Genomic DNA, 18,892 nt, shown 5'->3' on the forward strand with positions numbered 1-18,892 from the left:
TTGTGACATAATTCTTCCATCCCAAGGTGTGCCTTCAGGTGTGACCCTGCTCTGAAGGCATTCCTCTATTACTCATTCCAAGCAGTCCTATTTTTGGGTTCTCTAGTACAAGTATGCATGTCTCCACCTAACGTACATGTATTCATGGATGCAATAAACAGCTAAACTTAATCAGAGCTCAACGCCGTAAGATGGAATGGAATTTAATTTCAGGTAGGATGAGGATGGCAACGTGTGATGCAGTTTTCCTAATCCCTACTTTAGGCTTGGACACATTCTAGCCCTGTGTTCGCTTGATTTATTACCTAAGGTTTTTTTTAAAAGCAGAGACCAAAGCTCCATTAGTCCATGGGGGATATCTGGTATTGTAGTCCAGTACCCCTCGCTACAAGAGTATATTCCCACCTGGTACATTTTTTCGTAGACATTTACAACTGGAAATCGGTTTCATTCCTCGGACCCGACTTGTTCTGACGGCTAACGCTGGATTTCTGCAAGCCCCAATGCAAAACCTGTAACAGGGACCCAACTTTAATGCTTTATTCATAGTACTGGGCTCCCTATATGGAGAAGATAGGCCTTATGGGCCATATAGGGCTTCTGGACCTGGGTGCATCCACATCCCTTATAATTATGCCAGCGTACTAGGTCCTCCAGAGTGATGGACAATCCTGGTAAGGGTCTAGGAAGAGTAAGAGGAGGAACTCTCCTAAATTTCTAAGTAGGGTATTTAAAAATGAGGCGGTTTCTTTTTTTGGGGGGGGGGGGGGAATTGTAGCACGTCGGGGGTCACTCACCTGCAGATCGCTTTATAACGTGTCACTCTGATTATGTTGAGGGTTGTCAGTTGAGCTATTCAGAAACCATTGACCAGCATGGCTTTGTCTTCTAGTGCTGTGAACCAGTAAAGGAAATCCTTATTGGCAACAGTTCATCTCATTGTACTGGATACATTATTCTCTTTTTTGCACAGCTGAAATAACTTCGTATCGTATAGCAGAAATCACACTCTGTACCCACTAACCCAAACCAAGATAAGAGAGGAGGATGTCCTAAAATATCATAATTAGTAAGTACGTAGTCCATGACCTTCTACCAGCTCGCTGAATAGAGCTTTTGTGCACCACTCATTGACTTCTATGAGGACCTTTGGTGTGCAAATGTGCAGTAAAATAGAGCAGATTTGTTTAATTTTTGCGCAACCAAAATCTCATCCACTTTGCTGCTACAGCTACTGTAAATTCCGCAGCAAATCCGCCCCATGTAGTAATAGGAACCCCCCTATATTGGCGTCCCAAGTAGTGATGGGGTCCCCCATTGCGGCCCCAGTAGTTATAGGGTTCCCTTATTGCCGCTATGCTCTTCAGATGCTGTTACATTGTACACAATCACATCTCCAAATATAGCAGCTTGCTTTCTAATGGCATTTTACAGATAATGGGTCACATTTCAGATTTATTTCCACCTTCAATGATTCATTTTTATTGGCTTTTTTTTTTTTTAACATGACCTTTTAACACGTTGTAGACTTTATATCCACTGTAATGTATGATATGGGTTCTAAGGTGCAGTGCATATGGAAACTGGAATTTAAGTATTCAAACACATTAACTAAGCACGGACCTCCAGATACTAATGGCAAATACTCCCACCCCGTAAGTATTCCCCAGTATTGTGAGATTGTGCAAAATACAACAATATTGTCGCACCCAGAGAAATTCTTAGTTGGAAGTCTTTTCTATTCCCTTGTATCATCTATATCTTTAAGACAGTCAGTTAAGCTGCTTACCATAAAGTATTGCACAAATGGGTTAAACTAACTAATTTTAAGACACACACAACCCTAAAAAGAAAAAATATCCTCGCATGTGGTGCTACGAAGTCGCGGTATTGCCGTGCGATGACACAGCGATCTCACATGCACCAGCCCATGTGTAGGAGGCCTAAAGGAGCTGCGGGAGTTTCTGGCAAGTACTGGTTTGTAGTGCATGTGACAACCATCTCCCGTATTCTCCATAGGTCTGGGCTGTGGGGTATGGGGGTAAGACGGAAGCCTTTTCTAACAAAGGAAAACCTCTAAGCCCGGCTACGTTTTGCGAAAACCTACATCAAGTCTGCCAAAAGATATATGAGAGAACATGTTATGGCGAAAAAGTTCCCCTTTGGTCTCGTCAGACCACAATTCCAAAAGGTATGTGTGGTGCAACACATGGTGGCAGAATGCAAGCAGGAACGGCCTACTCTGAACGGCACAACCAAGTAGCGGCCATCGTGTACAGGAACATCTGCACAGTGTATGGGCTAAATCCTCTCAAATCCTGAAAGTTGTACAGAAGATTGGAGCTACGATCCAGTGATACTTCCAAATATAGATGGACAAGCAGGTACTGACTGGCCAACCATACATGGTGGTAATTGATGAGCGCCAGAAGATGGGAATACTAAGTGAGAGCAACATCAGGTGGACGTCCCAGGGCCTGAAAGAACTACAGGATGCGGGAAGTGAAGGCCAAAGTAGTAGAGTAGTGGTAAGAGCACTTGGGGCTCCTGAGCTAGGGGAACGGCTCCAACAAGTCCCAGGCGCAGCATCCGAGCACACTACCCAGAAGAGTGCAATACTAGGGACAGCCAAGAGTCTACGCAGAACGTGGGGGCACGGATGTAAGAGTCCAAGCGGTGGCGGAGAAGACGCGGTGAGGGCACCATGTGTCAGCAGGGGGGTGGCGTCCACGGCAATGACGGTTCTGACGGGGGAACAGGCGACACAGAGCTGCAGTCCGGCTGCTGAGAGCAGGGGGACCTTAGGGTGAGGGTAATTTTTCTTCTTAGGCTTACAGTATTACATGTTAATGCTGCCACGTTATAGCAGTAACATGGCAGCATTTGCAGCGAATCATGTAAGCCTAACAAGTAATTTGCACATCGCGCACACTTCTAGCCACAGTGTCCTAGTAGGACCTGCGAGCCTTGACCCTATCGGGAGCCAGGGGTGTGACAGGGGCGTTCCTCATTAAACCCCTAGCTTCCGGTGGCGTCAAGATACACTAATACCGACTTCGGCAAATCTTAGATCGTGGAAAGAAATCCATTGAGGTTGGCCAAAGTCACCATGTAGGCCCATCTGTTCTCAGTTATGCATTAGGGCATAAAAAGGTGTGTTCTGTAGTGACCGTTAATCTACATAATACAAGAAGATGTAAGGAAATAATTGAATAATGACCCTCTTATACGGGGCAATTATTGTTCCAATGCAAATAATGAGCTGCCATAACAATTATCATTCCATGTAAATGAGATTTAAAAAAAAAAACCTCGGCCTAGTTTATTTGGAAAATTGATTGTGCATTCATAAAAAAGTTAATTACCACCCAGCCCATTAAAGGGGTGGTCTCGCGAAAGCAAGTGGGTCTATACACTTCTGTATGGCCATATTAATGCACTTTGTAATGTACATTGTGCATTAAATATGAGCCATACAGAAGTTATTCACTTACCTGCTCCGTTGCTAGCGTCCCCGTTGCCATGGTTCCGTCTAACTTCGGTGTCTTCTTGCTTTTTTAGACGCGCTTGCGCAGATGCATCTTCTCCCTTCGGCTGGTCTTGGAAGCATCGGCGTTTTGGCTCCGCCCCCTTTTCGCGTCATCGCGTAGCTCCGCCCCCGTCATGTGCCGATTCCAGCCAATCAGGAGGCTGGAACCGGCACACGTCATGGGGCGGAGCTACGCGATGATGCGTGCAAGGGGGCGGAGCCAAAATGCCTATGCTGCCGAGCGGAGCCGAAGGGAGAAGAAGGGAGAAGACGGATCTGCGCAAGCGCGTCTAAAAAGGCAAGAAGACACCGAAATTAGACGGAACCATGGCGACGGGGACGCTAGCAACGGAGCAGGTAAGTGAATAACTTCTGTATGGCTCATATTTAATGCACAATGTACATTACAAAGTGCATTAATATGGCCATACAGAAGTGTATACCCCCACTTGCTGCCGCGAGACAACCCCTTTAAGTGAAACTGCTTCCAACACTGCAATAAATGTGAACAAGCAAGTGTAGCAGTAAACAAGCAAATTGCTTGTCATTGCAGGCAAAATATTGGGGCTTAACCCCTTAAGAACCAGGGGATTTTTAGAGACTTTACCCATGTGGTGGTTTTACTGTCCTAATTTTTTTTTCTCCTTCAGTTACACAAACTATATTGAAGTGTGTGTGACTGACGGCTTTAAAAGAAACCCCATGGACCGTGGACAAAGCTTGTCATTTCTGACCTCCCTGTACTTGCCAGTCTTTTTCCTTCAGTGATTCAGCAAGTACAGAAATGTTCGTGTCACTTTCTCTAGCAGTCAGACAGTGTCGGCTCTAGAAGCTGTCAGCGAGGGTAGTGGCTGTCCTCTCCGGAGTAAGGCTGCCTACACATAAGGTTATGACTGGCCAGAATGTGACTGATGGATCAGTCATCCTTCAGCTCACTGATATGAGCGATCTTGCTAGCAAAATGCCAGACTAAATTGACAGATTGGACTCGGGTCACGTCTGCGTTGAGCCTGCATTGCAGATTCCGTCATAATTGCCAGAAAAATGACGCCGTGTAGAACACTATTTTTTTTTTTTTCTGGTAAAATGATGAACACTATAACAGGACCTGGCAGACTGCATTATAAGAACCCTATAATGGTAGAGTTGGAAGGGACCTCCAGGGTCATCGGGTCCAACCCCCTGCTCAGTGCAGGATCACTAAATCATTCCAGACAGATGTCTGTCCAGCCTTTGTTTGAACACTTCCATTGCAGGAGAACTCACCGCCTCCGGTGGTAACCTGTTCCACTCATTGATCACCCTCACTGTCAAAGTTTTATTTCTAATATCTAATCTGTGTCTTCTCCCCTTCAGTTTCATCCCATTGCTTCTAGTCTTTCCTTGTGCAGATGGGAATAGGGCTGATTCCACCCTCCACCCCAAGGACCCCAGTGGCCGATGATGTGGAGGGCGGAGACGCGTAATTGCGCAATACTTTCACTGTGCTCACAGCAGAAGTATAGCGTGATGGCCGGCTTCCATTGACTACAATGGAAGCCGGCCGTGCGGTTTTCTGCGGCAAATAGAGCATGCTGCGGTTTCTTTCATGCTGCGGTTTCTTTCATGCTGCGGAATTCCGCTGTGGATTTCCGCAGCGTCAACATTCAGCTATTAGGTTCAATAAAACCTAATGGCTTCGGGACAACGCCGCAGATTTTTGCCGCATAAAGCGCGGCAGAAACTTGTCCGTGGGCATTAGCCCTTATGGACAACAAATGGCAACAACGATCCAAACTTTCAACCAGAAAGATCATGTTTATCAGCAGATAGAAGTCGGGCGTTGTGAAAAATCTTTTGCATAAAAATTTTAAATGATCGCTTGCCGAAATGGTCAAAACTGGATATTTTCTCTGGCCTTTCTTTTCCTTATGTGAACGGCCACTTTACAGGGGTTTTGCCGATACATAAAGTTATCCTCTACCCACAGGTTAGGGAATAACTTTGGTACGCAGGCAACCGCTGGGACCACCGCCAATCCCAAAAACGAGAAGAAGGTCCCCATGTCAATTCAATGGGAACACCAGACATTGCAGAGTAAGGGTCCTCTCGCACATGGATACGGCATTGCCGCTATTTTACTTCTGTTTTCGGCTACAGCTCCCTGCGGCCGGCAGCGTGTTTTAGTAGACCCCATCATTGTGGCCAAACATTGGGCAGACGGCACTCAAAAATCGCGGCACTGGAAAGCGCCATCCAGCGCCGCCATCAAGCGCATGTCTGAGAGGCCCCATTAATTTCAATGAAAGCCTTATACTGCGGCGTTCAAAACGCCACGTTAATCGTGGTGAAAAGCGCCTGTATGAGAGGCCTTAGACCTGTCCTAACATCTGTCAGGGGCGGTAGAGCTTCATTATGCATCATTAGATTGAGAGGCTGTGCAGCCATCCTTACTTCTAGATCGTCGGCCGCCTTATACCATATGCTTGGATACGCTCGCTCCTCTGTTGCAGGTCACTAACCGGACATGTACTATTTAATTTCGGCTCCGTTGTGTGGGAAGGAAAAGTCATTAAGTCAGTAATTGCTGCAATGTGGCAGACAAGGAAAGCCTAGTTGAGATTATTTACCCAAGAAAAATCGATTCGTCTGTATGTCTACAGACTTTGCATTTTTAACCCCTTAAGGACGCCACTTTATCTTTTTATCGATGGAGTTGCCTGCAGACATTTTTTATTTATTTTAATTTTTTTGTGGGGCAACCTATGGTTTCTATCGGTATTTTGGTGTACATAGGACTTTAAGTAATTTTTTTTCTGGGGGCGGGCGGCTAACTGGTGACCAAAAAAAAGCAGTTCTGGCTTTACGAATATTAAACTACCAGATACGGTGTGTGTTCTCATGTTTAACTTTTAGTATAGTTTTATTTTATTTATTTTTTACACATTATGTAATTTAATTTAGTCCCATAAGGGAACTTAAACACCATGTATTGGAAAAATTTAAGACTTGCAGTATATGGTATTTCTGCCGGTATTGTATTAAGACATGCCACAGGCCTGTCTTAATAGGTAGAAATACATGGCAGCCCTGGAGACTTTCAGAAGGGTGGGAGCATTTATAGGGTTAGCGGCCATGATTTGCATGAACACTGATTGCGGCTGAGTATGGAGGGGCTTGCTTCCCAAGCCCACTCGCTGCAATAGCTATGCACCTAGGACTTTCGCCTACGTCCTGGGTCGCTAAGGGGTTAAGATGCTATATATTTTCTGCACATCTTATGCCATTTTCAGAGCGGGATATACAATGACCATTTCTGCATAGGATTAAAGGAAACTTTATTTTTTGCTGCAAAATATCAGTCTACGGAGAAAGGCATTCAAGAAATAAAGGAAATGGGTCGAGTGACTAAAATCACATAAACGTCATGTTTATCATCTTTCTTCGTGGGAGTTGTGTCTGTGGTTCCAGCCCTGTTTTATGCAGCAGGGGTGTTCACCGACGTTACTCATATCTGATGCAAACCCTCATCATTTCTCGGCTGGGCCCATAATGTTTTCCAGGCTGCCCGCTGTAAAGGCAGGGCTCGGCTACTACAGCACAAGAACAAGGCAACTCTGTTCCGTTATGAGGCCTCCACAGGTTTAATCCCCTGAGCAACAAGTATTTATTGTGGAGGGGGTCAAAGGTATAAATGTATATACTGTATGTAGGGATGTGGCTCTTCATGGCTGCAGATCTCTTAAAGGAATACACTCTCTATGCCAGATTGATCTGTAGCGCAGCGTCCGACGAGGAGAAGAGTCTGGTGTATGACAGACGCAGGGAATCCCTGAATCATGTAGCAATACCCAAGGCCCCCTCAAGGCTGCTCGGGTGTATTGGTTCTGCAGTGTTCCCTTAACCCTTTCAGGACCAGATTCTCTCCTCCCCTTTCCAATTTCCCTAAAAATCCCAATTTTATTAATCTGTCGACCTAGTACCATTTTAATGTGTTCTATAATATATTGGAAAACTTTTAAAAACTTTTATGTGCCTACCTCTCCGATAGTAACCTAATGAGGTTTTGAGTCTGGGCACAAAATGTGTTAGTGGCAGGCTATATATTGCCAACATAATGCAGTTTTATACTTGCCGTATCTGAGATCGTTACGTGAGTCTGTCAAGCTTTACTTCATTTCTATGAGTGCTAGGAAAGCTGTGTGGCCATATATATGGCTGCTTTAACAACTTTTTTTATGGAGCATTTGTAGTTATTCTATGATAGAGTTGTAGGGAATTGCTGGCTGGCGCCCCCTATGGGAGCTGTAGTAGTCTTATTTGGTAGTCGCACCGTTTTTCTTGAGAACAAATTTAATTACTGAGTGCAAGAATTAAATTATGACCTGGAAGGCGATGGTAATGTTTTGCTATCATGATAAAAGTTTTTTCTTTTTAATTAGAGGGCTTTTGCGTGTTTTTACTATTGATGATCTGTCCTTGGGATTGGTCATCAATAGTTTGTTGGCGGGGATCCTGATTCCTTGGCCCGCTGCCGGTGCAGTGGGGCTGGACGTCCACACTGATGGTCGGGGACAGAAGTATAATCAATTGCTTAATTCCCAACGATCCCTTCTATTATGCTTTTTAGCCCGGACCGCAGTGAGGATCTGGAAGTGACGGCTTCACTTCTATGAAAATCAATGCAAGTGATGCCTCCACTGCACTGACAGCCGGCCAACTATTGTAGATCTATCATGAGATGAGGATAGATCATCAACAGCAAATTTCCAACCACCACAAAATTGAATGTGATCCCCAGACTAAGTGCTTAATATAATGCTCTCCCCATGTGTGGTGCGCCCTCCATTATTCTGGATTTGTCATACGACCAATCCCAATGGCGCCTAAGCTCTTTGATTTAAATGGGATCTGTCAGGGTTTCTTTGCACATGTGATATTCTAGCTGTTAAATTTTATAAAAAAATTGTGGTTGACCCCCTAACACAAATGTGAACAGAGGCTAAACCGCTAGAATATTATTGACTCTGTAGATTAAGTAACGCTTCTTCTACTTTGTTCTTCTTTGCCAGTCACAGGTAGCATCCACAACTTTACGGCCGTACCATGTCAGCTAAAGCGATCTCGGAGCAGACCGGAAAGGAGTTCTTGTATAAATACATCTGCACCTCAGCCGCAGTGCAGAACCGCTTCAAGTACGCCCAAGTGACCTACGATACTGACTGGGACAGACTTGTTCAAGACCATCCATGGCTTCTAACGGAGGTAAGCATAGTTGGCAAATCCCAGTAGCCATACAGCTAGCACCTTACTTCGTTCTTAGTCTACGGAGTAGCAAAAACACAGACCTTTTTTCTACTTGTTGCTAAAGGGAGGGATTCTAGTAATGGGGAACAACATAAATTGCAATCCACTAAAGGTAACCATACGGTTTACCAACCAGTAGGTCATTTAAGGGCTACTTGACTTTTACTCTCTGCCTCGTTCTGTTATGTTTGTCTGTTTTCTCTCCTAGTTCATAGTAAGTTAGGCCGATAAAAGACATATGTCTCTCCAGTTCAGCCTGTTTGCGCTCCGCCCCCTAATGTTGATCCAGAGGAAGGCAAAACACCCCAATGAGGTAGAAGCCAGTTTTTCCCGTTTAGGCCCCCTGCACACGGGCGGCGATTTCGTGGCGGGAATTCCTGCAGAATTTCCGCCGTGCCTGCTTGCATAGGATTGCATTACATCATGCAATCCTAGGCACACAGACGCGATTTTGTCTGCGTGAATTAAATCGCGGCATGTTCTATTTCTTTGCGGGTCTCGCAAAAACCTCCCTAGGGCTGCGCCGACTTGGCAGTAGCTGGCATGTCACAAAGCAGAGGAGATGCCGGGAGCGGGTGAGCCGCAGGGCCATGCAGGGGCACAGGTCTGCATCCCACTGTGAGAATTCTCGCAGCAGGATCCGACCCGGCCATCTGCTGACGGCCTTAAGGGGGGAAAAAAATTCCTTCCCGACTCCAATCTGGCCATCAGAATAATTGCTGGATTGAACAACCCTTCTGAAGTAATCAGTGGCTATAACATGTAATATTCTACCACTCAAAGGCATCCAGGCCCTTCTTAAACATTTATCGAGTTCGCCATCATATCCTCAGGCAGAGAGTTCCATAATTTTACTACTCGAACAGTAAAGAACCCCCTTCTATGTCTGTTTAGAAACCTTCTTTCCTCTAGCTTTAAAGGATGCCCTTCTGGGTGTAAATTAATGATGGCAGACATCTCTGTATTGTCCCCTGATAGACTTGTACATAGTTATTAGGTCACTTCTCAGCTGTCTTTTTCTAAACTGAAGTTTTGCTAACTTCTCTGGGTATTGTAGTCCACCCATACCATTCCAAATCTGGAAATACTAAGACGCTATCTTATTGGTAACCTTGCAAGAAGAAATTCAGTATCTTATTTGACCCTTTTCCATGAGAACAAGATAATCTGCTTCCAAAACGCTATTCTCCAAGGAGGTGAATACCAAAGTCCTTGGAAGCATCCACTTAATGTAGATAAATGACAGCAGAGTGCCGTCATTAAATCTCTGTATCTGCAGTGTCCATTTGCAGACTGGCTAGAGCCCAAATCATTGAGCAATATCTAATCATCGGAGTGTTAATCTACTTAATGCACTGCTGCAGGGAACGCTGGGACTTGTATGACGTCATTTCGGAATAAATAAGACTGGTCAATGTCTTGGCGCAGCCGCCCTGCTATGTTACGCAGTCTGTCGTAATGCAGAGTAGAAAGCTTCTCCTTGACTGCCAGCTTTATTACTCAGCAAGGCTGGAGCTCTTCCTTCTTTGTCTAATATGAATGAATGTATTAAGTGAAATGATGACTGTTTATTGAGTAAAAGAACTCTGATAGATGATGAGTAGCTCATCCGATTAATCAGCATCCTTATGAAATGATATACACTTTTAGCTCCGCCCCTCCCATTGCAAACAGTGACAAGGGGCGGAGAGGTGGCAGGAGCTCAGTGCACGAGCTCACGTCCAATCCCGCCTCCTCCCCTTGCAGAGAGGGGCAGCGTATATTGGCTGGGCGTGAAAGCCCGACTGATATACGCCCGTCTGAATAAGTCCTAAGTACGACTTCTGTTTTGTTTTTTTTTGTTTAAATCTAGAGCTGAGCGAACGTACTCTGCCACGCCCCTTTTTCACTTGAGCACCGCGATTTTCGAGTACTTCCCCACTCGGGAGAAAAGATTCGGGGGGTGCCGTGGGTGAGCGGGGGTTGCAGAGGGGAGTGTTAGAGAGAGCCCCCCGTTCCCCACTGCTACCCCCTGCTCCACCACGCCATCCCCGGCGCCCCCCCCCCCCCCCCCCCGAATCTTTGCACCCGAGTAGCCAGGTACTCGAAAATAGCGATGCTCGATCGAGTAATTACTCGAAACTAGTGCGTTCGCTCATCTCTATTTAAATCCCTTTTTATTCAAATTTTTACAATTTAAGTTTACAATCCAAACTCTCTAATTTTCATTCACCTTCATCAAAGTTATAAACAACAAGGATTTTAAAACCTTTCTAATTAAATTGTTTTTAATACAGCTGTACGTATTTCAGGTATATAAATTTGACCTATCCAAATAGGGCTACTTAATGAGATTTAAACTTATATTTCTCCTCTGCCCCGTGAAGACACGGTTGAGCTAAATTCAAATATATGCCATTCTTGTAATGCATAGCACAGTGTAGAATTTGTAGCCTTGGGGATACTTGGTATTTGACTTAGAAGCCTTGAGAAACCACGTTAATGTCTTCACATGCACAGGCCAATTATTTTAATGAATCCTGTAATTTTTTAAAAAAAGATGTAAGAAATCAGGTGCAGTTTTGAATAGCTTAGTGATATTTGGAAAAAAACAAACAAAAAAAAAAACAGGTATTGGGGAGAGCGCCTTGCACACTGTTTAGGTCAAAGAATAAAATATGAAGTCTAGCTCACCGGGTGCTCAGCGTGTCACTGTAGTAACACACTTGCACCGAGGATCCAAGTGCACCTCTAATGGTATCTTTTTTAGAGGTTCCCCAAGATCCAGTCCACTGGAGAGCTGCAGTCCAGGAGTCCTCCGTTTTTTTTCCAAGGGAAAAAACGGATAAGAAACAAAATGATGAAGAATAAAAGTCCTTTTCTGCGCTTCTGATGGAGTTAGAACCAACTGGCAGCCACTTCTTCGAGGTAACTCCATCAGAAGCACAGCAAAAGGCCTTTTTTTTTTCTTCCTCATTTAGTGATATCCGTTCATTTAGTTGATTTCCTATATCTGTTATCATATAACATGTATCTCCTATATTCCCCGACAACATCCAGAGTAAATACTGACTGCCGTGTGATGCCATGGGAGGCATTGCTGACTCTGGCTGAGAGCAACTGCATAAATGTAGAGTAAAGATACTCTCCATATAATCTGAAGCATAAACACGGATGGTACACGATTTTTCGACTACTTTGTTTTCTACAATTATCTGAAATGTGGTACAATTTTTCTATCTTACTTTTTTTCCCCCCATCCACTATATGCCATTCTTTTAATTCATAGCACAGTGTAGAATTTGTAGCCTTGGGGATACTTTGTATTTGACTTAGAAACCTTGAGAAACCATGTTAATGTCTTCACATGCACAGGCCAATTATTTTAATGAATCCTGTAATATTCTGATTTGCCTTGACTATTAATGCTCTTGCTTTACTATGCTTACCCCCTCTTCATTGTCTTTTTCTTGTGTGTTTTTCAGCCCTTGGTGGTGAAACCAGACCAACTCATCAAACGCCGTGGAAAGCTTGGGCTTGTAGGTGTTAACCTAAACTTGGACCAAGTAAAGAGTTGGTTAAAACCACGGCTGGGACATGAAACCACTGTGAGTATCTGCTATGGATTACATACAATGTGTAGCCTAGTTTATGAAGACCGCCTCTTGAGACATTTAACGTATCTTGAGCCTTCTGTGAGCCACAAACTGAAACCTACCCCAGCTGTGAGCGGCCAGGGCTTTTCGGTATAGTTCATGTGAATTTATGGTGGAAATTCTAGTAAATCTGCCTGGCTGAGGCGCCTTGCCCATCCTTTAGAAAATTGGTGAGACTGACAGAAAAGGGCTAAAATATGACTCTTTTCACAAAGTTCTGCACCGCTCTTCTTAAGTTCCCCCTTGTTTTTTTCTTAAGGAGCTGACTACTGTATCTGCCTTAATCTTTAGAATAAATCACTTCAGCAGTGTCTGTAATATCTGGATCCACTTGTTTTCAGCTGTCAGAATGTCCAATTAGCAGGATGTATTCCCGGTGTGTGATTTGGCAAGGGATGTAGCTCGGCTCTTGAAGATTGATTGGCTGCCTGCTGTCAGAACGCCTGATGATCCAGTACATTCTGCGAAGAAACAAACAAGCGCCTGATTGGAATTCTAAATAGCTGAAGAGCAGGGGCAGCACTAAAATAATATGAGAAAAGCCGATACCGTCATTGACAGCCGCCATGATGTTCTGTTTTCAATATGCAATTTAGTAACTAACTTATTATACCATGTAAATTGCTACAGTAGTAATAAGAGCAAAAAAGTTTTGACTTGTATGAGCACTTGTAAAAACTAATGCGATTCCGATTATGGGGTTGTCCACCTCTAAACTATTGAAGACTTATCAGGATAGGTCATCAGTGGCAAATCTGCAGGGGTCTGCTGTTTGAGGGGCCTTGCAATCCGCTTTAAATTGTCCCACTGTGTGTGTATACAGAGCTGTAAGCTGGCAGCTCATTACTAGAGATAAGCGAGTATACTCGCTAAAGGCAATTACTCGAGCGAGCATTGCCTTTAGCGAGTACCTGCCCGCTCGAGACGAAAGGTTTGGGTGCCGGCGGCGGGCAGGGAGCGGAACGGAGGGGAGATCTCTCTCCCCCTCTCTTCCCCCCCCCCCCCCCACCTTGAGCGGGCAGGTACTCGCTAAGGGCAATGCTCGCTCGAGCAATTGCCTTTACCGAGTATACTCGCTCATCTCTACTCATTGCACATTGCAGCATCCTGGGTTGGTAATTCCAATGTGGCTTCCATTGATTCAGTGGGGACATTGCCTACATGACCAACCTGGGCCAGTGCAATATGGATGGAGCCATCTGCTTCCTACACTGTACACAGTAACCGCCGCGGAGGGGAAGAGTTGATCGGTCGAAGTCCCGAGCGGCAGACCTCTGCGGATCAACTGTTAATGACCTAACCTCAGGATAGCTCATCAAGAATATAGAAGTGATTAACCCCTTCAACTCCATAATATGGCTAGTGATAGGTTTTATTTACTAAAATCTCATTCGATAAACTGCTGAACTTGAGACTTTGTGTTCAATTCTTTATTCCTCATGGTTTTTACCTGTGATTTGTGTCTTCTGCAGATTGCCAAAGCAAGGGGAGTTCTCAAGAATTTCCTGATTGAGCCATTTGTTCCACATAAGCAGGTGCGTACAACATTCGTCTTGATTCAACACCACTGAGTCTTATATGGTAATGAACATGAAAGTCTGACACTTTTAGTTCCTGGTTAAAGGGGCTATCCGGGGATTTAAATTTCTTACCAGCACCTCAGAGTGGGACCAGCCACTTCTGGTTGCATCCTGACAAGGCGTCACGTGATATTGCGGGCGCCCGGTGTGTCTGTCATGGATGAAGGACAGATTGTTGGCTCATTATAGTAATTAAGCAAGCTCCTCTTTGTATCACTGCCAGGAGTAATAAAAGACCAACTAGAAATCACCCCTTTAAATTAGTACACACTGAAGATGAACTTTTGTATCCACCATTCAGTAATATATCACTTTAACAGTAAAGTCCTTTTGTGTACGGTCGCTCATACGTTCTTGTTTTGTGGCAGGAAGAGGAGTTCTATGTTTGCATCTATGCGGCCCGGGAGGGGGACTATGTGCTCTTCCATCATGAGGGAGGTGTGGATGTTGGAGATGTGGATGCAAAGGCACAGAAGTTACTTGTTGGTGTGGGGGATCGCTTGACTGGACAAGATGTGAAGAATCGCCTACTGATTCATGTAACCCCTGATAAGCAAGAGTAAGTAAAAAAAGGCTAACCCATCCTAGAACGCTTAATGCTTTTAAAAGTGGACCGTAATTTCCTTTTTTTTTTTTCTACATTGATTAGACTTGGCATGCTGTAAAATCTTTCTATATGTAGCAACTTGTCCAGGACACAAGTGGTGTTCACTAGACCTGGCTGGGGGGCTTTAGATTTGCTGCAGAGAGTGCTGTATTGTTGCTTGGGGTATAATGGATCTCCTTGAGGCGGACGGCTCGGTTATGTGGTTGTGTAATGGATTATTATCCCTCTGGTCTGCTTTTCTTTCTTTTTCTTAGCCTGCATGTTTTGTAGTATATATCCTATTTGTGCCGTGTTGGTAATACCCAATCACATAAATGAAGATTATGCTGAGAGTCATTTAAGGCTTTAATCCTATCTTGTTAAGCGATAGCATAATGCTTGAATATGCATGTTCTGTGGCAGTCTGATTTCTGTGACCCACACCAATTCTGAGAAGGAAGGGGTCGCAGCGCTGGGGAGCATTAGCCACCTGCTGTGCAAGAAACTGCAGGGTGGCGCCAATCAAGTGAGCGCAGCCGCGCAGCAGTTCCGTGCATAGTTGGTGTCTGATGTGCACAGGGGGGGTCGGGGGACCGGAGATTGGAGCACCGCTATATCCTGGTATGCTGTATTTCCTTTCTACATGAAATAAAAATTACTACGTTCTAGAAACCCTTGCCACATTTCTCTTATGTAACTTCTCTGTTCTACACTGCAGGATCCTTGCTAGCTTTATCACTGGCCTTTTTAACTTGTACGATGACCTTTACTTCACTTACATGGAGATCAATCCTTTAGGTAAGTCTGGTATTTAGGATGGGTGGAATGTGAAGGTTGGCCTAAAAATTCCAGTAGATTAAACAAATTTCACTTTGTTTTTTATGTCCACTTTCCAGTTGTAACGAAGAATGGCGTGTATGTGTTGGATATGGCTGCTAAGATTGATGCCACCGCTGACTATCTCTGCAAGGCTAAATGGGGAGAGGTGGACTTTCCACCACCTTTTGGAAGAGAAGCTTATCCAGAGGTAAGAATCCAGATGGAAATTCCTAATGCTTGTGCGTATGTCCTATTCGGAAGTAATGTCCTTCCCTTTCTGTTAATTTTATTCTGTGATTGGAGATTTTAGCTTTATTGTCTACTTATGTATTTGGTATTCTACTACATTGCTGCTTTTGCTGCCTGATGGCAGATCTAGGTAGTTCATGTTATATTAGACTGAACAGTGCTGTGAGACCATGACTGTTCTTCATATACTATTAAGGACCTTTTGGCTCATGCCCCACCAGTTCTAGTAAACCAAAGGTATTTGGTAAAGGAGTTGTCTACTTTAACCCTTTGCAATCAAATTTTGGATTCGATGTTTCCTATGGGGTTTTTCTTTCTGCCATTGTACAATGGCACCATCTGTTGGCTAGAGCCAGTGCTGTGGTATGGGACATGCTGGAGAGGCCCCCCCCCCCCCCCCTCCCCGACAATCGAGCGGCCAGTAATGTACAGTAAGAATACCCTGCTGGACGTCATCTGACATCAGAGCTGTACAGCCTTCAATCAGAATGTCTTTAGATGTCACAGTGGATTTGGAAAGGGTTAAATCCCTTTTTACTAGAATGGACCCCAGGAATCAACTATCAGTTACTATGCTGTGAGGACCCTTAGCTTTTAGCCATAATCTTTGTTAAAACCAATTTGAGTTAAGTTCCCGACTTTGATCAGTAAATGTAGAAACCTATATTTTAAAGGGGTTTCCCCCAAGACACAAACTTACCACCTACCCATAGGATAAGGGGATAAGTGTCTGATTTGGTGGTAGTTAGAGATGAGCGAGCACATTCGGTTAAAGGGGTTCTGACATGAAAAAAAAAAATTTGTACTCGCCTTGCCTGGCCTGGCCCGATCGCCAGGCATGTCCCCTCCAGCCGGCATCTTCTTCTGTGCCTTTAAAGCAGAGCAGGAGCGGTCAAAAAGACCGCTTCCTGCTCTGGTCCGTCCGTCAGGCACTTCCGAGGTCAACGGACGGACCGCCACAGCAAGCACGTCACAAGCAGTGCTTGCTGTGGGCGGCCCGTCCGTCCGGCTGAACTCCGGAGTGCTGAGCATGCGCAGTGGAGACGCGGCCCGTCCTGACTCCTGTCAGAGGGCACCTCTCCACTGCGCGCGATCCCGGAGCGGCGCGGCTGCTGGAGGAAGAAGACTGCCTGCCGGGAGGCATACTAGCACTTTCTGCTTAGGTTAAGCAGCGCTGCTGATTAGAGCCACCTGATTGGCTCTTCGGCACCACGTGACTGCACAGCGTGCACCAATCAGGTGGCTCTAGTCAGGCTGCTTAACCTAAGCAGAAAGTGCTAATATGCTGCCGGGAGATGACCCCCCGATGTCAACAACAACAGGAGAACAGGTAAGTATAAGATTTTTATGCTTTAGCAGCCATTAACCCATGGGTTCCCTGGGTCCATTAGGCAGACCAGGGAACAATGGCTGCTAAAGCATAAAAAAATTATTCATGTCAGAACCCCTTTAAGGCAATTAGTCAAGCGAACATCGCGCTTCTCGAGTAACTGCATACTGGTCTGAGCAGATTTGGGGGGGGGGGGGGGGGTAGTCTGACTGCGGGGACCCCCACATTTTACTAGAACAGTATTCCTTCTTATGAATGGAGCAGTGTTGGACCATGTGCTCTTGGATGATCCATGCACCTCTACAGGGGCGTAACTATAGAGGATGCAGGGGATGCAATTGCACCCGGGCCCAGGAGCCTTGGGGGGGGGGGGGGGGCATGTTTTCAGGATATCCTATGGTAAGAACACCTGTGGCAATGTCTGAGGACCGACAATAATTACATCACCTGTGCAACATGAGGAAATCCTGAAAACATGGCCTGTTGGCGGTCCCTGAGGACTGGAGTTGGGGACCCCTGGGCTAGGGGATATTTATATCATAGGACAAATCTTTTTTTTTAAGATCCTTGCATGAAAGGCGGTTTGTTTACTAGACTGAACAAAGACAAAAAGAAAATGGGACTAGTCCTTGGGTGTGGAACAAGTCCTACAAATACTGGGAAATGCTGCACTTTGTGTACTTATAAAACTGCAGTGAAATGCTATTCCTCTTCTAATCGCTGTTCTGCCGGCCTAATAAAGGCATTTTTTATGTTATGAATTACAAATTCTGTCCCTGCAGTCATTCCTTTTAGCCCGAGGTTCTGTATAGATGCCAGGAGCCTGTGTATCTCAAGCCCCCACCACACCGGCTTAACTCAGTTTCCTTGTTTTAACAAATCCGTCTTTCCAGTGCCTCTCCCCAGAGGTCCATCTCCTCAAGGTCGTTTCAAGGTGATTTAAAGCTGAGTGGCCTTCCTCTACGGACTGAAAATTACAAACAATTCAGAATATGTTGGCGCAAATCAATTTCTATATAACTGTTACTAACATCTAAACTAAGTCCATTTATCCCGCCGGGGTGACTTATCTTTATTCTAATACATGTGTAGTGCTGCAGTTTCCTTTCGGTGGTTAAATTAATTTTTCTTTGAGATAAATGCGTTTTCCCCTATAAAAATGAATATTCGGAGTTAGAAAGCAATGTACTTGTTATATATTTATGTAAAGTAATTACTTAGTTTCATCTCAGAAGGCTAGAGAAATATAAAATGCAGAACCACGAACATTAATTGGAATTTCTGGTTTAGAATACATTGCGAGGGAGGGGGGAGACATGACTCATCTATCAGTCAGGGCAGAGACCTGGCATGTTTGTGCATTATACAGACCACCCATTTCAGTGGGAACTGGGGTATGCAAATGGGGGGCAACTTTCCTTCAGTAATAGACGATGGCTTTCCTGCAAGTCAATGTTGACCTTTTTAGTAGGCCCTATATCAAGATTGAGACTATAAGCCAAAGCCAAGACCTTCTCCAGAAGGAATAGGGAACCATGTACAGGCAGGCTGTTTCAGGGTTTTTCGCCCATTGGCAGTGTACAGTAGGTTTCTGGTTTGCTGGGTGATAAGCCTATGATGTGGGTTGGGAGGGGTATGGTTTCTCCTTGTGGAGAGACTCTGGCTTATATTCCCAGTCATGTTTAGAAGGCCTATTAAGAGGTTGGACATAGACTTGCAGAATGCTACCTTCTAATGGATTGTGCTGCAGAGACATCGTACCAACTTCCATTCGCATGCTAAATTTCCCAAGGGAGTATGCATCACCCCTTTTTTTTAACTTTCCCCACCCGCTGAGTGATCATTACTAAACCCCTTCCGTCCAATGGAAACTGTTTA

At 44.8% G+C, this 18,892-nt stretch overlaps 1 protein-coding gene across 3 annotated transcripts in view; it reads left to right on the plus strand.

Annotated features, from left to right (window-relative positions):
* The window catches only part of ACLY (ATP citrate lyase), a 44,873-nt gene that overhangs the window by 6,382 nt on the left and 19,599 nt on the right, over positions 1-18,892 (plus strand). For 2 of the 3 annotated variants that reach the window (XM_066587217.1, XM_066587219.1), the window contains exons 2-7: positions 8,581-8,773; positions 12,280-12,402; positions 13,923-13,985; positions 14,399-14,589; positions 15,335-15,414; positions 15,513-15,643. In XM_066587217.1, the coding sequence (XP_066443314.1) occupies positions 8,615-8,773; positions 12,280-12,402; positions 13,923-13,985; positions 14,399-14,589; positions 15,335-15,414; positions 15,513-15,643 (747 nt within the window). In that variant the 5' untranslated portion in view covers positions 8,581-8,614. The remainder of the gene's footprint in view (positions 1-8,580; positions 8,774-12,279; positions 12,403-13,922; positions 13,986-14,398; positions 14,590-15,334; positions 15,415-15,512; positions 15,644-18,892) is intronic. The other variant, XM_066587218.1, reaches the window with a different exon arrangement.

This window comes from Eleutherodactylus coqui, chromosome 13 (assembly GCF_035609145.1).
Source record: "Eleutherodactylus coqui strain aEleCoq1 chromosome 13, aEleCoq1.hap1, whole genome shotgun sequence".
NCBI lineage: Eukaryota > Metazoa > Chordata > Amphibia > Anura > Eleutherodactylidae > Eleutherodactylus > Eleutherodactylus coqui.